Source organism: Heterodontus francisci, chromosome 13 (genome assembly GCF_036365525.1).
Source record: "Heterodontus francisci isolate sHetFra1 chromosome 13, sHetFra1.hap1, whole genome shotgun sequence".
Lineage (NCBI taxonomy): Eukaryota > Metazoa > Chordata > Chondrichthyes > Heterodontiformes > Heterodontidae > Heterodontus > Heterodontus francisci.
Window position 1 is genome coordinate 54845048 of NC_090383.1, and position 26194 is coordinate 54871241.

Genomic DNA, 26194 nt, shown 5'->3' on the forward strand with positions numbered 1-26194 from the left:
GAGGAATATTAATTTCATCGGTTGTAAACTGAATTGGACTTTTAATGGAAAAAAATCCGATAGTTAATTTTTTAAAAACTAGCAGCCAAGATGGCCACTGCAGTTTGCATCTAAAATATCAGGAGATCGAACTGGAAATAGTAGTCTAACAAGAAGAACAGCCAGAACAATGCTTTGGCTGAGTAGATTCTGCTGATCATCCTCGATAGCGGGCCATGCAAAGTCATTCTGAGGCATTCATAAGTGGAAACTGACAACCCTACCTGTGAGAGCTTTTGGGTTTTATTTTTTGGACCTTGTTGCAACCAGGTGAAGAAGGGGTCTAGGGCTCCTTTCTCTGCCTCTTCCTGGTTTGGCCGTAACAGGGTTTAACTTTTAAAACTGTGTTTTTAGCTTCCCCTCAGTGAGTCCTTGCTCACTGCTCTCTAATTGTGAATGCAAAGAAATCAACCAAACAGGTTTTCTCAGATTTAAACAAGAAAGGTGTAAGTTTATTAACCTTAAAACTCTAACTTAGTTAAAACTACTAAAAATACATGAACATGCTAGCATGCATACATGATAAATACACACACAAATAAGAGACAGAGGAGGAGAAAGAATTAAAGGGGGGAAGGTTTGAAGTAGTGGATGGAAATTCAGTTACTGGTTTTGAGTTGGATGAAAAGTCTTTGATTGAAGTTAAGTCTTGCAGTTTTCACTGAGGCCCAGTGCACACTTTCAAATTTGTTTCACTGGTCTTTTGTCTTGACGCTTAAGTTACTTCTGTGGGTCCCTGGAATTTTGTGTGTATGAGAGAGAGAGAGGTGCTCTCTTATTGAAGTTCAATTACAGTCTCTTCTAAAACTGTTCTGTGTCAGGCACAATTCAAAAAACCCCAGAATGGCCAGCAGGCTAGTCATGTGACCAGCTCCTTGTTTGGAGCAGCCTCACCTGCAAGATTTGTGGATTCCTCCAAACTTACCAGACACTCTCAATAGGCAGGGGGGGGCGTGGTTGGGGGGGGTGGCGGTGGTGGTGTTGAGTTGTGGGTGGGTGGTGGAATGCTGGCTCAATGGCTCGCAATACCTCTTGATCATCACTATTGACAAAACCCATCTGGCTAATTGAATCAGGGGGTGCTCCCATTGTCTCTCCATGCTACTGTCTTTTAGAATGCAAATGTGCAACCACATTTTCAGCCATTGTTCTGTGGTCTTTTTAAACAAGTTATTTCAATGTCCAGTAACAGTTCAAAAATAATGTTCCATATGACAAAATTAATATGTCTCATTTTGGCAGGTGTGGTTTCCATCACAACCTCATTAAGAACAAAGGGGATTGCGAGAACCATGTGACCATCTGTCTATCTCTGAAAAACAAAGGTTTTTGTTACATACAGAGAAGACAGGCAGAAAGTGAGACTGCAGCAGCAGAGAAAGCTGTGGGCTTCCCTTTCTCTCACTCTCTTTCTCTCTCCCCCCAGAAAACATCAAGTTTAAAAACCGTCTGTGACTGTGGACCCTCCAAGCCTACAGACTGTTACAGCCAGAGACCAGGGGAAGACAGCCAACTACAATTCTGCCTTCAAGAAAACCCTGAGCAAAGCAGGCCAACCACAAAGTGCACTTTGACCAGCAAGGACTACTGGATCATTCACTTCACAGACTGTGTATTTAAGTTCCATGTATTCTGGACCTTAATCCAACCACCAAATCTATTTCTCCCTATGTAATCTATTTGTGTGTGTGTAATTCTCTTGTGAATGTGTAGCATATTTTTTAGTATTTTTAAATCGGGGGGTTAGAGTGTTAAGTATAATAAACTTACCTCTTTCTTATTTCAACTTAAGAAAACCTGTCGATTCTTTCAAGATCACAATAAAGGAAAAAGGTAGAAAAAACTCACAGAGGTGGTAAGCACAACCACTGTTTAAAAGGAATAAACCCTGTTGCAGTCAAACAAGAGGAAGGGCAAGAGGGGAGCCTGAGACCCCCTCCTCATGTGGCCGTAACACTTTGAAACTCCAATTCCATTCTCCGCATTTCCATTTGAACTCTAGCCAAGGCTATTTTGTCAGACTCGGGTTCGTTGCCTGTTTCTTCTATTCCTGGCACAATATTAAAATGATGAGCGAGGATCTCAGTCTCTCTTGCTTTCACCCTTGACGTGGCTCCCACCTACAGCTACAGCTTTTAAGTCCTCAAAGTTTAATGAATTTAATGCATCCCAAAATAACTTTCCCTGTTCTACAAATGCTTTGGCATCAAACATGACTATTTCTTAAGTGTTTTAGCACCGTAAAAATAATGCAAGAACATCTGCTGATTTTTTAAAAATTTATGATCAATTTGCTTCCTGCTTCCAAATAACTCATTTAATCGAATGTTCCTGATCCTGGCTCATGAGAACCACCCCCCCCACCCCCCCCCCACCGCCCCAATCTGTTACAGCTGGGTGGATAATGATAGGTGTGGTTTCCTTTTTTCACCTCTCAACTGACTGAAGATAGTATTTTTATTAGAAATGTGTTTCAACCCCTGAGAGTTTTGATGGTCAACGAACAGACATAGGTTTAAAGAAAGATAAATGTTTTTTATACAATACCCAAAAATATTCGCAATGTCACCCACACTCATATGCACACAGACACACACACACACCAGAGAAGATAGAGGTTAGAAGTTAACATGGCTTTAGGTCTGATGGTTTTTACGAGTTCACTGTAAACCTTGCGATCTTCCCGGGGTGCGGCGAGGGGGGGGAGGGGGGGGGTGGGGTGGAGATTTTTTTAAATGGTGCAGACCTCTTCTTCCTTTTTCCTGGTTCATTGAAGACAAAACTTGGACAGTTTCAGGAGGGTGAATGCATTGCTGCAGACTTTGTTTTGTTGTATCCCAGTCACAGTTCAATGTCGAAAACCCTGGTACATTTTCTCAGGTATGGAGTTCAAGGCCAGTCACTGTCTACTTGTAGTTTAAAGATGGCGTTCTCAGGCAGGTTCATTCTTCTTTCGCTGGAGCAGATGGAATCTCTCTCTCTTTCGCTCTCCCTTTGTCTGCCAGCATATACTTTTATTAAGTTCCTTATCCAACCCCTGGTTTCTGTCATGTCGCCATGGTTTCTCTTTACTATTGTCCTCATAAATGGTGTCTGATGGTGGAACCATTGTTAGATGATGGGGTCTGAGTGTCACCCATCTTCATTCCATTTTGATAAAGTGGAGGTTTTCATATCCATTCATTTGAGTTTGAATTTGGAGACACCATGTCTGCCATGCAATTGTTAACCCAATTTGTTGAAGAGAGGTAGCCATTAACACAGAATGGCCATTTATATTTTGATGCCTTTTCCTTGTAGTTTTCATGTGTATTGGCAGTGCAAGATGAAGTCACTTGACCTCTCGACTTCATCTTGTTTTTCAGGAAATGTGTCTGTTTCTGGGTTTGTTTTATAAGTTTATTATATAGTTCATAATTTCTCCATGCTGTGAATGTGACATTTGTCTCAGATGACTAAGATAAAGAGGGACTGGAATGCAAGCAATCCAATATAATGCACTTATTTTTGCAGATACATTGTAAAGAAATTTTAATGTGAAATACTAAATTGAATGCTGGAAATTAAAATGCACGGGGTCGAAAGCAGCCCTCGAAAGCGCTGGGGGATATGGCTCAGCTCCAGCATATACTGAGTTAAACTGAGATCCCAGATGACACCAATGCAGAAGTTGGGATGCAGACGTGCTTTGTTTGTAGGGAATAGTTAACCATGATTACTGACAATAGACTTGTGTTCTTCAACATTTGCAGGGATAAGGTGGCGAGTCCTCCGAATATGCAATGTTGTAAAGGCTCAAATAATATCACCAGAAAAACAAGCCACTAGGAAAATAAATATGTTTATACCAGTAGATCACTCACAAGGTTATTTAGAGGGAAGAACAAGCTGGACTATTCGGGTAATTTGATTCCCATTTCTGCTGACGATCCGATTCCCCAACCGCGAAACAGTTGCAATTTTCCCCAGTCCCAAAGGGAAGGCGAATATTGTGCCTCAACTAGAAATGAACAAGATCCCGCAATCACTGGCAGCTGCCCCGAGGAAAAGTGCTCGGGCATTCACCAGGTAGGTGCAGGAATATTAAAATAGTTCCGATGAAGGGTCACTGACCCGAAACGTTAACTCTGCTTCTCTTTGTACAGATGCTGCCAGACCTGCTGAGTGATTCCAGCATTTCTTGTTTTTATTTAAAATAGCATAGTTCGCTTTAAAGTCAAGAACACCAAGGTACAGCTGGTCACAGCATTTTCCGGGGAGGAGGCGGAATCCGGTCAATGTAGCGTCTCCAGTCACCCAGAGCAACAAGCTTGCGGAAGTTGACTGTTCGGTCCCTTTTTGGGTAAGTCCAAGTACTCACAGGGGCTACTGATCGAGGTGAAATTTCTTGTTGTATATTGGTCTGTTTTATTATTTTCTCTTTGTTTGGCGGAGGGTTTGGTTTCGAGCCATCGCCCAGTTTTTCCTCTTTTACCCCTGACACTTTCCTCTAGCTTAATTCGAGTCGAGTAGGAATCATATTGTATGTCGACCTAAATACATCCAAATACGATTTGATTTCAAATTAAAATAATCATTGTTTTGTCTAAGGTAGATTTTCTTCAAAAATTTACGTTTAAGATTAATTGTAATTGTGTAATTATAACGTGCATTTATGTTAAAATATCCTATTGACTACATTTAGTGATGCACTGCTGGCTAACTTGGAACATGTTGTAAAATCAGGCACTGCGGAGAGTCACAATTTCCTCACAATCCCTATTTCTAAAGCAGCTGGCAATTATTTTCTTGCTCCTTTCCTTGCCATGCCATGCCACAGCAAACAACACCACAACACACTCCGCCATGTCACACCACACCTCATCATGACACATTACGCCACAACAGATTAATATTTCTATAGCAGCTTTAACGTAATAAAACATCACAAGGCACTTAGAAACAAAGTATGGCACCAAGCCACACAAGGAGATATTAGATCAGATAACCAAAAGATTGATCAAAGAAGTAGGTTTTAAGGAGTGTCTCAAAGGAGGAAAGTGAGCTGGAGAGGTGTAGGGAGGTCATTCCAGAGCTTGGGGCCAAGGCAACTGAAGGCATGGCCGCCAATAGTGGAGCGATTAAAATCAGAGATGCACAAGGGACCAGAATTAGAGGAACACAAATATCTTGGAGCATTGTGAGGCTGGAGGAGATTACAGCGATAAGGAGGGTGAGACCATGGAGGGATTTGAAAACAAGGATGAGGATTTTAAAATTAAGAAGTTGCTTGACTGAGAGCCAATGTAGGTCAGCGAGCACAGGGATGATAGGGGAACAGGACCCGGTGCGAGTAGAGTTTTGGGTGACCTCAGGTTAGTGGAGAGTAGAATGTGGGAGACCAGCCAGGAGTGCATTGGAATAGTCAAGTCTAGAGGTAACAAAGGCATAAATGAGGGTTTCAGCAGCAGATGAGCTGAGACGGGGGCGAAGTCAGGTGATGTTACAGAGGTGGAAATAGGCAGCCTTGATGGCATGAATATGAGGTCGGAAGCTCATTTCGGGGTCAAATGTGACACCAAGGTTGAGAACAGACTGACTTAATCTCACTATTCCCACATCACTCATACTGTGCTACACCACACCACGCCTTGCTATGCACCACTTCTCATCTAAAGGAAAAGGTAGAGAGATAGAAGCAGAAGAATGTGGAACGAGAACCAAGAAGTAGATTTAAGGATATAGCAGAAAAAAAGAGACAGATGCAGGAGAGGAGAGTGTAGATTTAGAGAGAGAAAAGCATAGCACATGAAGCCATGTTCTCCAACTGACTGCTTCTCACTGTTCCCAATATCTGTTAATTATCCTGCATAAATGTATGGCTAATTAGAATTAATATTTATTTTATTACAGCTGTCCTTATTTTCCACAACTACAAATGTCAACACATAGAAAAAGTACCCTTCCTTCTCTCTTGGATGCATACCTCCCACCTCAGCACAAGAAACAGGTAGAACTTGTAAACCCATTTACATGATAAACCTTCTAAGTAATGACCATTGGTCTTCTGCAATACAACAGCATATTTTCAGTTAGGTTGCAAGTATAGAAAAATAGTTAGAATAAGTTGGACATTACTTAAAACTTTCTTCTTAGTCCATTTATTGTGTATTCATAATGGCAGAGGATGTCAGACTTGGGGTGGGAAATGAAAAGGAAGAAACACTTGCATTTATTTCATGCCTTATCACAACTCACAGAAACATCTTAAAGCAATTAGTGAACAGTTAGTTACTTTGATGAAGTGCACTGAACTCTATGTATGTAAATGAAACATTTTTTTCCTTAATTTTGATGCTGTGCCTCAGCATTGAGCTCTATTATGTGGGCATGGACCAGATGGTCAGTAAAGCTCCTGCTACACTGCCCCCAATAATATAGCTCCAATGCAATATGATCTCACTAAGTGACACTCTAGGTGGAATTTTATGCTCTCCCCCACAGTGGGTTTGGCAGCGGGGAGAGCATAAAATCGGGTGGGATAGTGGCAGTGATGGCAGTGGGGGTTCTCGCCACCATCCTGCCTCTGCCAAAATTTAGTCCGGGCCAGGAAAGCCTATGAACAGCCTTCCCGCCCCGCTGTCAATTGAGGCCCCTAACTCAGCAATTAACCCCCAATTAAGGGCCTCTTCCCGCTGTAGCCGCAATTAACCGCACGGCAGGCGGCCCTGTTGCCGCATGGGAAGCATGGTAGGAAAGGCCATGTGGGCTGCTTCCCGGCCCCGGGAGGGTGGGGTTCTGCGTTAAAAGGCACTTTGTGCCTGAACGAGGGACCCGGCATCAGGAAGTGCAGGCCCGCTGAGGTCCACCCCCCCCCGCCCTTGCGCCGACCCCTCTCCTCCATGAGGCCCCTCCTGCCTTGACCTATTGAGGCCTGGCTCCAGCGATGCTCCTCTGCCTCCAAGACTGTCACCTCCAGCAGCAGCCACCGTGTGGTGGCACTGCAGCTGCCACCCTCTGATTGGCCAGCAGCTTTCCAAGGGTGGGACTTCTGACGACCTATGGCAGGTCTGCCACTGTCCAGTTATGTGCCTGATTGGCATGAAATTCGGCGGGCCATCTGGAAAAAAGGGTGACACGGGGATCTCGACGTCAAGACCTCTGCCTCCAGGATAAATTCCCCCCTCTGTTTCCTGCACCAATCAACCTTGAAATCTCCTGAGTGAAGTTGCCTAACTGTATCTCACCTAATCACAGAGATCAGTGCGGATTAGAACATGTTGTACTTCGATGACATGCATGGCTTACTTGATTGTGTATCACAAAGATGTATACATATAACAAAAATACCACAAGATTTGTGAGTATCATGCAAATTCAACATGATCTCAGTATTCCTTGCTTCTTCAAATACTGCACATGGACATGTTACACTGGAGAAAAGGTAGTGCTCTTCTGTGATTGGGACAATGTGGAATTGCAAGTTAATTTTTCTTATAATGCTCTCACTTCGCGAAATATGTACAGTAATACCATTAGAATTTAGGCATCAGCAGAGAAATGCTGGAGGTAGTTATTTTGCAGTCCTTCAAAACTGCATACAAAATGTAGGAAAATATGACATTTAGCAATGGGGTGGATGGGAGGAAAGTAATCTGTACATAATTTTTTAGATAGTGAACCAGGAGCTGTAAAGTTAGCAAAATTTCAGTTTTATTCAATGATGAAAATTGTGAGACCAAAAATGCTTGGCTGATGACCAAGGACATTGGTGCTAGTCAATGGAGAGAAGCTCTGTAAATTAATTGTAGTAGGTCGCTTTTTGATGCCTCTTACTGGCAAGGCTCCAAAGTAGCAACCTTTGAAGCATCATTACCTTTGGAGGCACTGGCTCAAGTTAGGTGACGGTTCCAGAGGTGCTCGCTGCTTTCTGGCCCTCTGTGCAAGTGGTCCCTTTTCGTGTGTGAGCTCAGACATGCCCACACCTGATGGGGTCAATACACAGTGATCAGGAGTAGGAATTCTGGCTGATTTATTTTCCTCCTGCCTAGCCCTGGAGTACAACTATTGTACCAATTGCTCCTCCGGAACAAGGTGGGGATTTAACGCTTAAAAACTAGGCAATTAAAAAAAATTAAGCAACTTTAAGTTAAGAGCAGTTAACATGTAGTAAATCATAATTTACCAGGATGTGGAATGACCAATATAAACATTATGACAGGATGTTAACTGAGAACAAATTGAATAAAAGCATAATAATGATCTCAATCACTCAGATTTATGAGTTGCTTCGCTTTTTATGTTCTTATGTTCTTTACGAGAAAGCAATGCAATTTATACATAGTATAAGCAACAGTGATTACACAGTATTTTGATGATGCCCCAAATAGAGTTGTACAAAGATTCACTCGAGTAAAGAACTATTTTTCAAGTAGTCATTGTATGCAACCTACTTTTGTATGTACAATACTTTTTTATTGGTTCAAATCCATGTCCATTTTCTTCCAGACTCCATTTTTGAATCTCTCCATTTGCGCCCTGCCACAGCACTGAAGCAATCCTAATCAAAGTCACAAATAACATCTCTGCAACTGTGACAATGATGCACTGTCCCTCCTTGTCATTCTTGACCTTTCTGCAGCCTTTGATGTGTATGACACAACAGTCTTGCAAATGTGGCTCCTGCATTGTACAGCTCAGTGGGACTGCCCTTGCTCAGTTCCACTTTTACCTATTCAATTAGGCTCCCACCTGCACATTATTTCTTCTGGAGTCCCCTAAGGACCTATGATTGGCGCCCTCCTCTTCATCATCTACACTGTACTTCTTGGTGACATCATCCAAAGATATGGGTGTCATCAGTAACATAGGAACAGGAATAGGCCTTTTAGCCGCTCAAGTTTGTCTGCCATTTAATTAGATCGTGGCTGATCTGTGGCATAACACCTTATACCTGCTTTTGTCCCACATCCCTTAATACCTTTGGATAACAAAAATCTATTAATCTCAGATTTAAAATTTAGGATTGATCTATCATCAGTTGCCATTTGCAGAAGAGAGTCCGAAACATTGACCACACTTTGTGTGTAGAAGAAATTCCTAATTTCACTCCTGAAAGGTCTATCTCTAATTTTTAGACTGTGCCCTCAGTCTTGGATTCCCCAACCAGCGGAAATTGTTTCTTTCTCTATTTACCCTGCCTCTTCCCCTTAATATCTTGAAAACTTTGAATAAATCACCCCTTGATCTGCTAACTTCCAGAGAATACAGCCTGAGTTTGTTTAATCTCTCTTTGTAATTTAAGCCATGGAATCTAGGTACAATTCTGATAAACTGACACTGACCTCCCTCCAAAGTCAATGTATCCTTCCAAAGGTTCAAGTGCTCAAAACTGCTCACTGTACTCCAGGTGTAGTCTGAGCAGAGCTTTGTAGAGCTGAAGCATGACTTCTACCTCCTTGTATTCTAGTCCTCTAGATATTCCGTACTTGTTCATGGCAATTTAATGATCTATACACCTGGACTCCCTAGTCTCTTTGGACTTCTGCTGTTTTTCACCATTTAGAAAGTATTCTGTCATTTTTAGATCCACTGCAATGACCTCACATTTGCCTCCTATATTGAAATCCATTTGCCACAGTTTTGCTCATTCACTCAATCTATCAATATCTCTTTATAATTTTATGCTTCCATCGACACTGCTTACAATACCACCTATTTTTGTGTCTTCAGCAAATCTGGATATGTGGTTTTCTGTCCCATCATCTAAGTCATTAGCAGATCCTTGTGGGACACCACTAGTCACATCCTGCCAATTAGAGTACCTATTTATCATCCCTTCTGTCTGTCTCTTGCCACTCAGCCAATTTCCTAACCGGGTGAATATTTTGCCTTCAATTCCATGGGCTTCAACTATAACTAAAGTCTCTTTTTTTAATTTTAAATTTAGAGATACAGCACTGAAACAGGCCCTTCGGCCCACCGCGTTTGTGCCGGCCAACAACCACCCATTTATACTAACCCTACAGTAATCCCATATTCCCTACACTCGGGGCAATTTACAATGGCCAATTTACCTATCACCTGCAAGTCTTTGGCGGTGGGAGGAAACCGGAGCACCCGGCGAAAACCCACGTGGTCACAGGGAGAACTTGCAAACTCCGCACAGGCAGTACCCAGAATTGAACCCGGGTCCCTGGAGCTGTGAGGCTGCAGTGCTAACCACTGCGCCACTGTGCCGCCCTGATCATGGACTTTATCAAATGCTTCCTGGAAGTCCATATAAATAACATACAAAGACACTCCCTTATCCACTTTCATCACCTCTTCAAAAAATTACATCAGGTTTACTGTTTTCCTTGTGTTCAAGTTACTTTTGGCGCGGGAGGAACCGGAAGCTGGACGGCAGCAAGGACTCCTGGGTAGGTATTTTCTTTAAAGGTGCGGAGCAGAGTTAACCCGAGAAACTACACATGTAGTGTCTCCCACCCATCCTCCTCCTCTAACCTAATAATAAGACCCTTTTTACCCTCCTCCTCTAGCCAAAAAGGACTGAACAGGTAAGCTATTTCACTGTTTTTGTTAATATCTATATTTGTACTTAATTAAGGGGTAATTGAGTAAAAGAAATGGCAGCCAGGGGAGTGCAGTGCTCCTCCTGCAGTATGTTCGAGGTGAGGGGAACCTCCGGTGACCCTGCCGACTTCACCTGCTGGAAGTGCATCCGTCTCCAGCTCCTATCAGACCGTGTTAGGGAACTGGAGCTGGAGCTGGATGAACTGAGGATCATTCGGGAAGCTGAGGGGGTGATAGATAGAAGCTACAGGGATGTCGTTACTCCACAAAACAAAGGCAGCTGGGTAACAGTTAGAGGTGGGAAGAGGTCAGTGCAGGGATCTCCTGTGGTCGTTCCCCTCAGCAACAAGTATACAGTTTTAGATACTGTTGGGGGGGACGGCCTATCGGGGGCAGGCTGCAGTGAACGGGCCTCTGGCACGGGGTCCTGCACTGTGGCTCAGAAGGGAAGGAGGGAGAATGGGAGAGCACTAGTCATCGGGGACTCGATGGTGAGGAGTACCGACAGGCGGTTCTGTGGGCGCAAGCGAGACGCACGGATGGTTTGTTGCCTACCTGGTGCCAGGGTCCGTGATGTTTGTGATCGCGTCTTCAGGATCCTTAAAGGGGAGGGGGAGCAGCCAGAGGTTGTGGTGCACATTGGCACCAACGACGTAGGAAGGAAGGGTGGCACAGATGTTAGAAGTGAGTTTAGGGAGTTAGGCTGGAAGCTGAAAGCTCGGACGGACAGAGTTGTTATCTCTGGTTTGTTGCCGGCGCCACGTGATAGTGAGGCTAGGAATAGGGAGAGAGCACAGCTGAACACGTGGCTGCAGGAATGGTGTAGAAGAGAGGGCTTCCAGTTCTTGGATAATTGGACTGCATTCTGGGGAAGATGGGACCTGTTCAAACAGGACGGGCTGCATCTGAACCAGAGGGGCACCAATATCCTGGGAGGGAGGTTTGCTAGTACTGTTCGGGAGGGTTTAAACTAGTTTGGGAGGGGGATGGGAACCGGACTTGTAGTCCAGGGACCAGTGGGTCCACTCAGAAAGACAAAGAGTGTAGTGAGGTATTGGGGAAGGTAGCACTGTCGCAGAGGACAGATGGGCACGGAGAAGGGTTAAAGTGCGTATACTTCAACGCAAGAAGCATCAGGAATAAGGTGAGTGAATTGAAGGCGTGGATGGGCACTTGGGACTACGATGTTGTGGCCATCACTGAAACGTGGATAGGTGAGGGGGAGGAATGGTTCTTGGAGGTACCTGGTTATAGATGTTTTCATAAGATTAGGAATGGTGGTAAAAGAGGTGGGGGGGTGGCATTGTTAGTTAGAAATAGTGTAACAACTGCTGAAAGAATTTTCGAGGAGGATCTGCCGACTGAGGCACTGTGGGTTGAGGTCAGGAACAGGAAAGGAGCAGTCACCTTGATGGGAGTTTTCTATCGGCCCCCCAATAGCAGCAGGGAGGTGGAAGAGCAGATTGGGAAACAGATTTTGGAAAGGAGCAGAAGTCACAGGGTAGTAATTATGGGGGATTTCAACTTCCCAAATATTGATTGGCAACTCTTTAGATCGAATAGTTTGGATGGGGTAGTGTTTGTGCAGTATGTCCAGGAAGCTTTTCTGACTCAGTATGTAGACTGCCCGACCAGAGGGGAGGCAATATTGGATTTGGTACTAGGTAATGAACCAGGGCAAGTGATAGAGCTGTTGGTGGGCGAGCACTTTGGAGATAGTGATCACAATTCTGTAGCATTCACTGTGGTAATGGAGAGGGATAGGTATGTGCAACAGGGCAAGGTTTACAATTGGGGGAAGGGTAGATATGATGCTGTCAGGCAGGAACTGAGGAGCATAAGTTGGGAGCATATGCTGGCAGGGAAGGGCACGGTCGAAATGTGGAACTTTTTCAAGGAGCAGATAGTAGGGGCCATTGATAAGCATGTCCCTGTCAGACAGGGAAGGGATGGTCATGTGAGGGAACCGTGGTTGACAAGAGAGGTTGAGAGTCTTGTTAGGAAGAAGAAGGATGCGTATATAAGGTTGAGGAAAAAGGGCACAGGCATAGCTCTGGAGGGATACAAGATGGCCAGGAAGGATCTGAAGAAAGGGATTAGGAGAGCTAAGAGAGGGCATGAAAAATGCTTGGCGGGTAGGATAAAAGAAAACCCCAAGGCCTTTTACGCGTATGTCAGAAATATGAGGATGACTAGGGGGACCGTAGGTCCGGTCAAGGACAATAGCGGGAGACTGTGTGTTGAGCCGGAAGAGATAAGTGAGGTTTTGAATGAGTACTTCTCTTCGGTATTTACGAATGAGAAGGGGTGTATTACTGAAGAGGACGGTGTGAAACAGACTGGTAAGCTCGAGGAAGTGCTCGTTAGGAGGGAAGATGTGTTGGGGTTTTTGAATAACTTGAAGATAGACAAGTCTCCCGGGCCTGACGGGGTATATCCAAGGATGTTATGGGAAGCAAGGGATGAAATTGCAGAGCCGCTGGCAATGATCTTTTCATCTTCTCTGTTGACGGGGGTGGTACCAGGTGATTGGAGGGTGGCAAATGTTGTGCCCCTGTTCAAGAAAGGGAATAGGAACAACCCTGGGAATTACAGGCCAGTTAGTCTTACTTCGGTGGTAGGCAAGTTGATGGAAAAGGTGCTGAGGGATAGGATTTCTGAGCATCTGGAAAGACACTGCTTGATTCGGGACAGTCAGCACGGTTTTGTGAGGGGTAGGTCTTGCCTCACAAGCCTGATTGAATTCTTTGAGCAGGTGACCAAGCAAGTGGATGAGGGTAAACCAGTGGATGTGGTGTACATGGATTTTAGTAAGGCATTTGATAAGGTCCCCCATGGTAGACTTATGGAGAAAGTCAGGAGGCATGGGATAGTGGGGAATGTGGCCAGTTGGATTAAGAATTGGCTAACTGATAGAAGGCAGAGAGTGGTCTTAGATGGTAAATACTCAGCCTGGAGCCCAGTTACCAGTGGCGTGCCACAGGGATCAGTTCTGGGTCCTCTCCTGTTTGTGATTTTTATTAACGACTTGGATGAGGAAGTCGAAGGGTGGGTCAGTAAATTTGCAGATGATACAAAGGTTGGTGGAGTTGTGGATACCGAGGAGGGCTATTGTCGTCTGCAAAGGGACTTGGATAGGTTGCAGTGCTGGGCTGAAAAGTGGCAGATGGAGTTTAACCCTGAAAAGTGTGAGGTCGTCCATTTTGGAAGGACAAACACGAATGCAAAATACTGGGTTAACGGTAGGGTTCTTGGGCATGTGGAGGAGCAGAGAGACCTTGGGGTCTATGTGCATAGATCGTTGAAAGTTGCAACTCAAGTGGATAGGGCTGTGAAGAAGGCATATGGGGTGTTAGCGTTCATTAGCAGAGGGATTGAATTTAAGAGCCGTGAGGTGATGATGCAGCTGTACAGGACCTTGGTAAGGCCTCATTTGGAGTACTGTGTGCAGTTCTGGTCGCCTCATTTTAGGAAGGATGTGGAAGCCTTGGAGAGGGTGCAGAGGAGATTTACCAGGATGTTGCCTGGAATGGAGAATAAGTCTTACGAGGAAAGGCTGAACATTCTAGGCCTCTTCTCATTAGAACGGAGAAGGATGAGGGGTGACATGATAGAGGTTTATAAGATGATCAGGGGAATAGATAGGGTAGACAGTCAGAAACTTTTTCCCCGGGTGGAGCAAAGCGTTACAAGGGGTCATAAATTTAAAGTGAAGGGTGGGAGATATAAGGGGGATGTCAGGGGAAGGTTCTTTACCCAGAGAGTGGTCGGGGCATGGAATGCCTTACCTGGGGAAGTTGTTGAGTCAGAAACTTTAGGGACTTTCAAACGGCTTTTAGATAGGTATATGGATAAAGGAGAATGATGGGGTATAGATTAAATTGTCCTTGACAGAGGACAAAGGATCGGCACAACATCGTGGGCCGAAGGGCCTGTTCTGTGCTGCATTTTTCTATGTTCTATGTTCTATGTTCTATCAGTGTGACCTACCCCTAACACATCCATGCTCGTTTTCTCTGATCAGCTGAAAATGTTCAAGCTGTTCAGTTACCCTATCCTTAATTATAGACTCTATTCTAATGTTTTCAACAACAGCTGTTAGGCTAACTGGTCTATAATTCACTGATTTCCCTCTCTCACCTTCTTAAATAGCAGATTGACATACTCAATTTCTAATATAAAGGATTTGTTCCTGAGCCAAGAGAGCTTTGGAAGATTATAGATTGACCTCCCCTCGCCACAACAGATGGGTGAAGAAAAGTCATCATATGTGCTAAAAGCAATGCTAACTTGGTGTGCATGTGCCTGCTGCTGTTTTTATTGTGGCGGATATTGGAGCATCTTTGTATTCTGCCAAGGAAAGATGGATATGTCATTAACATATTTAAATTGGGTTCTCACAGTGCAATTGGGAGCCCAATTTCTAAAATTAACTGCCATGGTGTGCGTTTCCCAAGGATCAGGAAACCCGGCAGTGAAAGCAGATGGGAACTGCCGTTTCCACAAGCTGAGTACCTTTTCCAGCACTCCTTGTGGGTCAGGAGGAGCAGGAGTGGTCGCTCTGACCCCTCAAGGATGCCCTCAGCCTCCCCATTCCCAATTGCTGACCTCCACTGCTTCCCTTCCCCGACCCAATTTAGGTTCTTCATCCCCCATCCAATGACTGATGTTCGCCTCCATGTCATATCCCAACTGGCATGAAGTGAGATCTTCCCTCCCCACCCCCCATTGTCACTATCACTGACTTGCAGGGTAGCATCCTCAAGGGTCCCAAAGCTGCAGCCTTCTGCTGCTGGTTTTCCTTCCCTGTCAATTTGGCCAGCTGCCAGCTGGGAAACAGTTTTTAAAAAGCGATCATGAAGTCCTGCCATTAAGTTCAGCAGGACCTAAGCGTGACTAGCCTTGCCAGGTTCCTTGGCATTTTAGTCCCATGAAGATGAGCTTCAATTGTTTCAGTTAAATATTAGGAAGACTGAAGGCATTGTGCTTGGCCCTCAGCACAAACTCCCTCGCCACTGTCTTAGGCTGAACCGGACAGTTTGCAATCTCAGTATCCTATTTAATCCTGAGCTGACATTCTCACACCAGGTCCTGTCCATCACAAAGATCACCTCCTTAATATTGCCTGTTTCTGCCCTGTGTTATGGACAGGTGGTAAGCGGTGTGGGTAACTTCCACTTCTCACCTCCCAACTGACCGCAATAGGGTTTTGTTTAAAATAGTACATTAGCCCCTGAGTATTTTAGGGTCAAATAAACAGAAAAATGACAGGTTTTCTCATAAGTTTAAAAAAAAAGTTACATTTTTATTTGAACAGCAAAACCCGAATTGTTTGCAACTTTCACCCACTCACACATTCACACACACATGAATACACAAGAATAGAGAGAAAAGGGGTAGGATGCAATTAAAGCCCATGTGATGTAAGTTCACAGAAACCTGTTGAAACTTGGAAGGAAAGCCTTTTCAAAGGTGCAGGCCTGGATGTTTGTAGTTGTGAACTTGCTGAGGTGCTGTAGATTTCTGGTAGTTATAACTTCTGTCTGGAGGCAGTGGTCACTTTGTAAGTTCTCTGCTGCAGCAAGTTGGAGTATACCATCAGCAGCAGGACTTCTTCCTTGTGCTGGACCGATCTTAGAGCCTTTTGGCTGGAACTGGCTTTTGGTGTTTTTTTCTTGATCTCCCCTCTTGACCCCGAGCGTTACCTTTTAAGGTAAAAATCCATCACATTTGAGTCTCTGTCAGGTGACCCTCTCCCTAGTGTAATCACACAATGTTCCAGGATATGGACGCCATTGCTATTTCAGTATCTGAATAGGGACCATTCTGTTACGCTGGTACTACTTCACTCCCATTCATCTGGATTTGGGCTGTGGAGTCAGTCTGTCTTACAAAACCTTTGTTAGGTCCATTCCTGTAGGTAGGAGTCATTAACATGTAATCGGCACCTTTCAGTTTCAATGGGTTTTCTCTGGAGCTTTTTCAGACACAGTTAATGAGGTTGGTCTTTGCAGACACTCTTGTTTATTGACAGTACAGGAGGGGTCACTTGACCACTACTCCATTTTGCCTGTGGTACAGGTGTGCCCATTTTCTTATGGTTCAGTGTAACAGTTGACTTTTTATTGTCATTCCTCCAGTTCACTGTTTATTTCATCCTGGCTCCTTCGAAGCCTCAGCTTCTCTGCTGCTGAACCCCTCATCCTTGCCTTTGTTAATTCCAGAGTCACTATTACAATGCTCTCCCATCCTCTGCCCTCCATAAACCTGAGCTCATCCTAAACCCTACTGCCCATATCCTATCCTGCACAAAGTCCTGTTCACATACTACCCCTGAGCTTGCTGAAATTGTTTTCATTTATTAATTTCATGGGATGTGGGTGTTGCTGACCAGGCCAGCATTTATTGCCCATCCCTAATTGCCCATGAGAAAATGGTGGTGAGCTGCCTTCTTGAACTGCTGCAGTCTATGTGGGGTGGGTACACCCACAGTGCTGTTAGGAAGGGAGTTCCAGGACTTTGATCCAGCGACAGTGAAGGAACGGTGATATAGTTCCAAGTCAGGATGGTGTGGGGCTTGGAGGGGAACTTGCAGGTGGTGGTGTTCCCACGCACCTATTGCCCTTGTCCTTCGAGATGGTAGAGGCCGCGGGTTTGGAAGGTGCTGCTTGAGTAGCCTTGGTGCGTTGCTGCAGTGCATCTTGTAGATGGTACACACTGCTGCCACTGTGCATCGGTGGTGGAGGGAGTGAATATTTATGGATGGTGTGCCAATCAAGTGGGCTGCTTTGTCCTGGATGGTGTCGAGCTTCTTGAGTGTTGTTGGAGCTGTACCCAAACCAGGTAAGTGGAGAGTATTCCATCACACTCCTGACTTGTGGATCGTGGATGGTGGACAGGTTTTGGGGAGTCAGGAGGTGAGTTACTCACTGCAGGATTCCTAGCCTTTGACCTGCTCTTGGAGCCACAGTATTTATAATGGCTACTCCAGTTCAGTTTCTGGTCAATGGTAACCCCCAGGATGTTGATAGTGGGGGTTTCAGCGATCGTAATGCTGTTGAACATCAAGGAGAGATCGTTAGATTCTCTCTTGTTGGAGATGGTCATTGCCTGGCACTTGTGTGGCACGAATGTTACTTGCCACTTGTCAGCCCAAGCCTGGATATTGTCCAGGTCTTGCTGCATTTCTACACGGACTGCTTCAGTATCTGAGGAGTCACGAATGGTGCTGAACATGGTGCAATCATCAGCAAACATCCCCACTTTTGACCTTATGATTGAAGGAAGGTCATTGATGAAGCAGCTGAATGTTTGGGCCTAGGACACTACCCTGAGGAACTCCTGCAGTGGTGTCCTGAAGCTGAGATTATTGACCTCCAACAACCAGAGTCATCTTCCTTTGCGCAAGGTACGATTCCAACCAGCAGAGAGTTTTCCCCCTGATTTCCATCGACTCCAGTTTTGCTAGGGATCCTTGATGCCATACTCGGTCAAATGCTGCCTTGATATCAAGGTCAGTCACTCTCACCTCACCTCTTGAGTTCAGCTCTTCTGTCCATATTTGAACCATGGCTGTAATGAGGTCAGGAGCTGAGTGGCCCTGTTGGAACCCAAACTGAGCGTCACTGAGCAGGTTATTGCTGAGCAAGTGCCACTTGATGGCACTGTCAATGACACCTTCCATCACTTTACTGTTGATCGAGAGGAGACTGATGGGGCGGTAATTGGCTGGGCTGGATTTGTCCTGCTTTTTGTGTACAGGACATACTTGGGCAATTTTCCACATTGCCAGATAAGTGCCAGTGTTGTAGCTGTATTGTAACAACTTGGCTAGGGGCAGAGCTAGTTCTGGAGCACAGGTCTTCAGTACTATTGCCAGAATATTGTCAGGGCCTGTAGCCTTTGCAGTATCCAGTGCCTTCAGTCATTTGTTGATATCACGTGGAATGAATCGAATTGGCTGAAGACTGGCATCTGTGATGCGGGGGACTTCAGAAGGAGGCCCGAGATGGATCATACACCCAGCACTTCTGCCTGAAGATTGTTGCAAATGCTTCAGCCTTATCTTTTGCACTGATGTGCTGGGCTCCCCCATCATTGAGGATGGAGATATTTGTGGAGCCACCTCCTCTTGTTAGTTGTTTAATTGTCCACCACCATTCATGACTGGATGTGGCAGGACTGCAGAGCTTAGATCTGATCCGTTGGTTGTGGGATCGCTTAGCTCTGTCTATCGCATGCTGCTTACAGTGTTGGCATGCAAATCGTCTTGGGCTGTAGCTTCACCAAGTTTAGTTTAGTTTAGTTTAGTTTAATTTAGAGATACAGCACTGAAACAGGCCCTTCGGCCCACCGAGTCTGTGCCGACCATCAACCACCCATTTATACTAATCCTACACTAATTCCATATTCCTACCACATCCCCACCTGTCCCTATATTTCCCTACCACCTACCTATACTAGGGGCAATTTATAATGGCCAATTAACCTATCAACCAGCAAGTCTTTGGCATGTGGGAGGAAACCGGAGCACCCGGAGGAAACCCACGCAGACACAGGGAGAACTTGCAAACTCCACACAGGCAGTACCCAGAATTGAACCCGGGTCGCTGGAGCTGTGAGGCTACGGTGCTAACCACTGTGCCGCCCTTAAGTTGACGCCTCATTTTGAGGTATGCCTGGTGCTATTCCTGGCATGCCCTGCTGCACTCTTCATTGAACCAGAGTTGATCCCCCGGCTTGGTGGTAATGGTAGATTGGGGGATATGCCAGACCATGAGGTTACAGATTGTGGTTGAGTACAATTTTGCTGCTGCTGATGGTCCACAGCGCCTCATGGAGGCCCAGTTTTGCATTGCTAGATCTGTTCGAAATCTGGCCCGTTTAGCATGGTGGTAGTGCCACACAACATAATGGAGGGTATCCTCAATATGAAGATGGGATTTTATCTCCATACAGACTGTACGGTGGTCACTCCTACCAATACTGTCATGGACAGATGCATCTGCTGCAGCCAGGTTGGTGAGGATCAGCTCAACTATGTTTGTCCCCTGGCCACCTGCTGCATACCCGGTCTAGCAGCTACGTCCTTTAGCACTTAGCCAGTAGTGGTGCTATCAAGCCACTCTTGATGATGGACATTGAAGTCCCCCACCCAGAGTACATTCTGCATCCTTGCCACCCTCAGTGCTTCCTCCAAGTGTTGTTCAGCATAGTGCAGTACTGATTCATCAGCTGAGGGGTGGGGGGCAGTAGGTGGTAATCAGCAGGAGGTTTCCATGGCCATGTTTGACCTGATGCCATGAGACCAGGAGTCAATGTTGCAGACTCCCAGTGCAACTCTCTCCAGAATACCACTGTGCTACCACCTCTGCTGGGTCAGTCCTGCCAGTGGGACAGAACATACCTGGGGGGGAGGTGGTGGTAATGGTCATTTCTGCAAGGTGTGATTCCCTGAGTATGACTATCTCAGGCTGTTGCTTGACTAGTCTGTGGGACAGCTCTCCCAACTTTGGCACAAGCCCCCAGATGTTAGTAAGGAGGACTTTGCAGGGTTAACAGGGCTGGGCTTGCCATTTTCATTTCCAGTGCCTTGGTTGATGCCAGGTGGTCCATCTGGTTTCATTACTTATTGACTTTTTGCCCATTTCAGAGGGCATTTTAAGAGTCAATCACATTGCTGTGGGTCTGGAGTCACATGCAGACCAGATCAGGTAAGGACAGCAGATTTCCAGATGGGTTTTTACAACAATTAACAGTGGTTTCACGGCCATTATTAGACTAGCTTTTTTTAATCAATTGAATTTAAATTCCGCCTTCTGCCGTGGGGGGATTCGAACTCCTGTCCCCAGAGGAATACTCTGGGTTATTAGTCCAGTGACAAAACTACTACACCACTGCCTCCCCTATAGTGGCTCCCAGTTCCTAACATCTCAGATTTAAAATTCCCTTCCACATGTTAAAGTCCATCCTTGGCTTCACCCCTTCCTATCTCTGCAACTTTCTCTAGCCCACCAACCCTCCAAGAACTTGCTATTACTCCAACTGGCATCTTTTGCATTTGCAAATCCCTTCACCTCTTTAATGGTGGCTGTACCTCAGCTATCTAGCACCCTGCAATTTCCTCACTTTATAGCTCTACTTCTCCCCCTCCCTTTCCTCCTTTGAGACCATCCCTAAAATGCAATCCATACCAAGCCTTTAGTCACTCCTAATAGCTCCTTTGTTGGCTTGTTGATTTGAATGACTATGCTTCTGCAAAGTGGCTTGGGTTGCATTTCTACATTAAAGGTCCTATATAAATACAAGCTGCTTTAACCTCTTCGCACCCTTTTCTTCCCCATCTTCCAGAAGGTGCTGATTCAAACTGGAATATTGTCAAAGTAGGCATACTTTATGCCTGAACTTAGTCCAATGAGTGTTGCCAGGCTTGTTGATCATGTGGGAAATTACAGCTAAGCCCAATTCTGCCTGGAGTGATGATTTTATTATGAAGATATATTAAATGTAGGCAGAAAAGACAGGGGGAAATGCCAAAGATAGAAAAATGTGAGAAAACTGGTAAAAATAGAAAGTGAGAGAAGTGAAAAGGCAGCTACAAATGCAGCAAATCTAAAATGAAAACAAAAAATGCAAGCTAAATATAGTGGGATGGAAATTGGGCCCCATTGCACTGGCTCTACAAGTGTAAAACGGACACAATGAGAGTCAATTTGTGGGACCACCATCCAGCACCCTAAGGACGCCTGAAAAACATCTGACCCAAAACTGGCAATGAAGATATTCAAGCAGCCATCTAAAACAGGTGTTAGGCCCCTTACATATGCCAAATGGGTCAGCTGAGAATGTTGACACTCATGATAAGGTGCACCAAATCTGCCCTGCCACCATTCTATTTTAATAATGCTACTTTAAAGTCTAAAATAGAATTTTAAAATAAATAATTTTCTGTTTTTATTTGATTTCCAGCATTTTCTCTTGTAGGTTAATGAAAGCCTTTTCTTTTCCACTCCCATTTACATACATTTAATAAAGAGAAATTACCAATTTTTTCATATCCGAAATATAACCTCTATCTTCCCATTATTTCAATATTGGAGCCACCCAATGCCAGACCTATAGGAGGTCATATTGTTGCTACTTGTGGGTTGGCCTTTCGAGTTTATGTCCTTCATCTGACAGGTATAGTGTATGACAATGAACCATGATAATTATCCATCCAAAGCACAAAGAATTCATTGCTAAGCACCTCGTCATGGAAACACATGACAACATTCCCTTCATATTCAGTTCCTGCCTTTGTTTTTAAAATAGTGAAAGTCAGTGCCCACTGTGCTCCTGAAGGAAAGTAAAATGGATTAACTCTGTGGAGAGCCTGAAAGGGAAAAAAAAAGATTTCAGAGAAACAGCCTTTCTGGCATAATACATTTCATATTACTAGTAACTTGAACAACTCACATCATCTATACTCAGTTGATGCCACAGGTTTGCAAAACAGATACTTGTCTGTTTCTCAGATTTATTCAAAAGCTCAACAATGGACATTCTCAAAAAAGGACAAGGTAATTACTGCCTGAAGGATGGAAGTACTATTTGCTAGCCTCCATGGTACGCAGTGTTACCATAGCAACAGGGACATAAATCCTGCCTTTTCTCACAGGCAGTGGAATGAAAAGACAAAGCCTGTCCTTCCTTAAATGCAGACAAGAATGAGGCAGATTTAGCATTGCATGATGAGCTGAAGAATTATAGACCTTGTTGGCATGGGCTGTATTGTGGCAGGTCAGAAAAAAGGTCCCTTCCCACCTAATGTGAGGGCAATTAGAGCAGCTTCTGTCACATTCCCACAGAATTTATAGTCTATAAATTGCAGCAAAGTGCCTTTTTGGATAGAACAAGTTAATCAGTTTACTGCAGACACCATTGATGAATTCAGGCTTACCAATTTATTTTCAGCTACGTAAATCTTGTTTAACTTTGCCATTTACTTGTAGATTTATTGTCAAAAATATAGAGCATTTGTTCAATCCTTGTAGAGCGATTGACCAACTGAATACTGTTTGGCTTGGTGTTTTGTTCGGTGAAATATTCTGCACCTTGTCAAGTGAGAGGACATCTGTGTGTCACCAGAATTCCAAGCACTAAAACCGAGCCATCATATTGGTGCTAAATACATCCACCAAACATGTTGCATATCTACTTTCAAGCCTTCCACTTGACGTTAGAACACCCCCTCATGTGGAAGCAGTTTTTTACCTAATTGCCAGCATGTCTCCCCTGGCAAACTTAAGAATGTACCATTTCCAGGCTTTCTCTCAGAAGACCCTTCTTCCTGATGTTTGCTTCAGAGTAGCTGCACACAGGAAGTAATGTTATTTCAATTTATCTGACAGCTTCTGGTATTTCAGTTGGTGTCGCAATACTTTTATAGTAACACCTCTGTAAACAAAACCAATAATTGAGCTATGTTGAATTCGAGATGGATGAAATACAGTTTCACAATTGCCACTATCAGATCATTTGTGTAAAAATTGAAGAGCCAGGTAGCTGAAGTAGAGACAAAAATGCAAAATGCTGCAGATGCTAAAAATTGGAAACGAAAACGGAAAATGCTAAAAAGACTCCACAGGTCAGGCAACATCTGTGGAGAGAACAGATCAGTTAGTGATTCTTCAAAACTGAATATAGCACTGCTCTACCCTAACACAGGTGCAACTTGTTTTTGGGAGTTTCTCCCCATCTTTTCTTCAAAGGTGCAGACTCACTATGAGGTGGGAATCTACAATCATCAGCCTCATTCTGCCACATTAGGAGAAGATGGACAAAAAATTGGGGTGAAATATACAATGCCTCCTGTGACCAATGAATTTCCACATCATTTTGTCATGCTAGAGCCACATTTTCAATTTGCTTTTTGTCATTTTGATGACATCGTATCTCTGTGGTGGAAGGTTTGGAATGGTGTATTGATGCGTGTGTGTTATCAACATTGCTTGTTGATGTAGTTTGTATGTGCTGCATATATGTCAGCAAAAAATCTAGCAAAGGCCAAATGATGTAAAAACAAGTAATGAAGCTGAAAGTGCAGTGGAATGTGGGAAACTGCAGATATACCCAACATTTGTTCACTTGTATTGGAGAGAAGGAAACTATAGTACATGATATCCTGCTAAAGAATACAAGTGTTGAAGGCATAGGGTTTATTTACTGTGGGATGGTTGTGGAGGGAGACAGGGGAGGAGGTTTTGTGCTCACCTTTCTTCACCTGCTCTCACCCCCAAACTGAAATTGTTCATTTTTGATCGTTTAATTACCTTTTCCAATACTTTTGAAATTTACAATGAACAGAGGAATTGCATTATTCTTCATCTAAAATATGATGTTTACTTAATTTTTTGAAAATTGTTCCCTATTTACCATTTTGGGAATAACTATATTTCTTTACATTTTGAAACTATTTTTATCAGTAGCAGCAGATTATCTATTGTTGAGAGGGGGAAAAAAATCAGTTATGTAATCTAAAATCCCCACAATAGCAAATACAGGGTTTAAATTGGTTTATTGGCCATAAGATCATCCCAAGATCTGGGAAGCAAACTTAAAATTTCACACACTGTCTGCCTTGCCGTGCTAAACGGAGCCAGGGAGCATGTGGCACTAGTATGTTGAGAATTTTTACATTAAATTACCCAAAATTTACAATTATAAACACTAATACTGCCACCTTCCAATCCTCTCCCCCATTCACAAAGGCAATCTTTGTTTTCATATCAGTTATTCTAGCCAACACCCACCTTCATGCTGACACTCTCCATTCCTGCTCTCCCTGTCTCTGGTGACATTCTTCTCCTCCACACTCAGTTTATTTTGCCACCTTTGTTTTCTTTCATGGGATGCGTGTATCACTGGCAGACCAGCATTTGTTGCCCATCCCTAATTTCCCTTAAACTGAGTGGCTTGCTAGGCCATTTCAGAGGCAGTTCCCATCATCCAGTTCATATTGGCACCTGCCTTTGCCCTCAGTTAAGGTCGAACACTCCTTCCCTTCCCCCCAAGTTACTCTGGCACTCTCCTTCACCCTACCCCTGCCACAATTCATGCCAATACTCTCTTTCACCAATCTAGCTTATGCTAGAGCCCTTCTCCACCTCCTCCCTCTGCACCTATCACAGAATTTGCCTTTCCCAAGTGTCTGCCAGAGCTTTATCTCCTGTTGCTACTGTAAGTGATTGAAGGCCACTGCACATTGTGATCCACAGTTCCTGATGATATGAGGCTCCTACCCACAGTGCACAGCATCATTCAATCACATAGAGCAACAGCAGCAGGAGATTGGTCCCCGGGATAGCACTGAGGGATTGGTTGGCAGTGAGAAGCCTGGTCCCAGCTGGAAATGCAAACAGTCCTTCAAAATGCTGACTGCCCATCTTGAAGACAATTGGTATGAGTGCTGCTGTAGTTGGGTACATTTTCTGACCTTGGCAATTGTGTGTGTGAGTTAGTTCACTTTGAATTTCATTTATTTTCTGAATCAGATATTTTGTGACTGAATAGCAAACAGTTTCTGCCATGTCCTACAGACAGTGTTCACTGTGAATTCTAATGTATAACTTTTTTATAATTGTACATTGTCATCTTTGTCTTGGGTTAGGAGCAGAATGATATATTCCAGCCTTTCTTTGTTTGACACTATCTGTGCTTATATATTATTTTGGATTTCTATCTAGTCAAGAAAGCCCCCATGCCAAATGAGAAATATTAATTTCATCTGTTGGAAACTTACATTAGACTTTTAATGGGAAAAACTCGTACAGCAACTTGTAAAAAAAGAACTAGCAGCCAAGGTGGCCACTGCAATTTGCATCAGAAACAACTTTTCATATTCAAAAGATCCACCTGAAGCCAGAGGTTTGAGCAGACTGGACCCAGAACAATGGCTTGTTCTAAGTGAGTGAATTACCTAAATTGGCTTCATTAGCACGGCAGTCAAGGCAATCCTAACATATTGACTTTGAAAGAGCAAACCCCCTCCAAGTGTAAATTGGCATCCTTGGGCATGTGGAGACAATTCCTAACCTTGAAATTCATTAGAAGGTTCAAGAAAACCTGAAGCAGCCATGTGACTGTCCACCTTGGTGGGGGTGGGGGCGGGGCGGCGAAAGCTGGTTTTGTTTGTTTTGGACAAGAAGACAAGCAGTAACTGAGACTGCAACAGCAGAGAAAGCTGTGGGCTTCTTTTTCTTTTTCTCTCCCCAGAAAACATCAAGTTTGAAAACCATCTGCGACTTTGGACCCTCCAAGCCTCAGACGGCTACAGCCAGCGACTAGGGGAAGAGAGCCAACTATAATTCTGCCTTCAAGAAACCCTGAGCAAAGCAGGTCAACCACAAAGTGCACTTTGACCAGTGAGGACTTCAAGAATACAACTTCAGTCAAGGCCTGCAGGATCATCCACTTCAGAGACTGTGTATTTAAGTTCCATTTATTCTGGACTTTAATCCAACCAGCAAATCTATTTTTCTCTATATAACCTATTTATGTGTGCATGTGTGTGTGTGTTTCCTGTGTGAATGTGTAGAGTATTTGTTTTGGTATTTTTAAA

At 44.2% G+C, this 26194-nt stretch overlaps 1 protein-coding gene across 6 annotated transcripts in view; it reads left to right on the top strand.

Moving 5' to 3' along the window:
• Positions 1–3839: 3839 nt before the first annotated feature.
• Positions 3840–26194, top strand: part of si:ch211-130h14.4 (uncharacterized) — a 383330-nt gene continuing 360975 nt past the window's right edge. For 3 of the 6 annotated variants that reach the window (XM_068044838.1, XM_068044843.1, XM_068044842.1), the window contains exons 1-2: positions 3840–4107; positions 5932–6028. In XM_068044838.1, the coding sequence (XP_067900939.1) occupies positions 4046–4107; positions 5932–6028 (159 nt within the window). In that variant the 5' untranslated portion in view covers positions 3840–4045. Of the gene's footprint in view, positions 4108–4186; positions 4382–5931; positions 6029–26194 lie in introns of those variants that run through there. The other 3 variants (XM_068044839.1, XM_068044844.1, XM_068044840.1) reach the window with 3 other exon arrangements.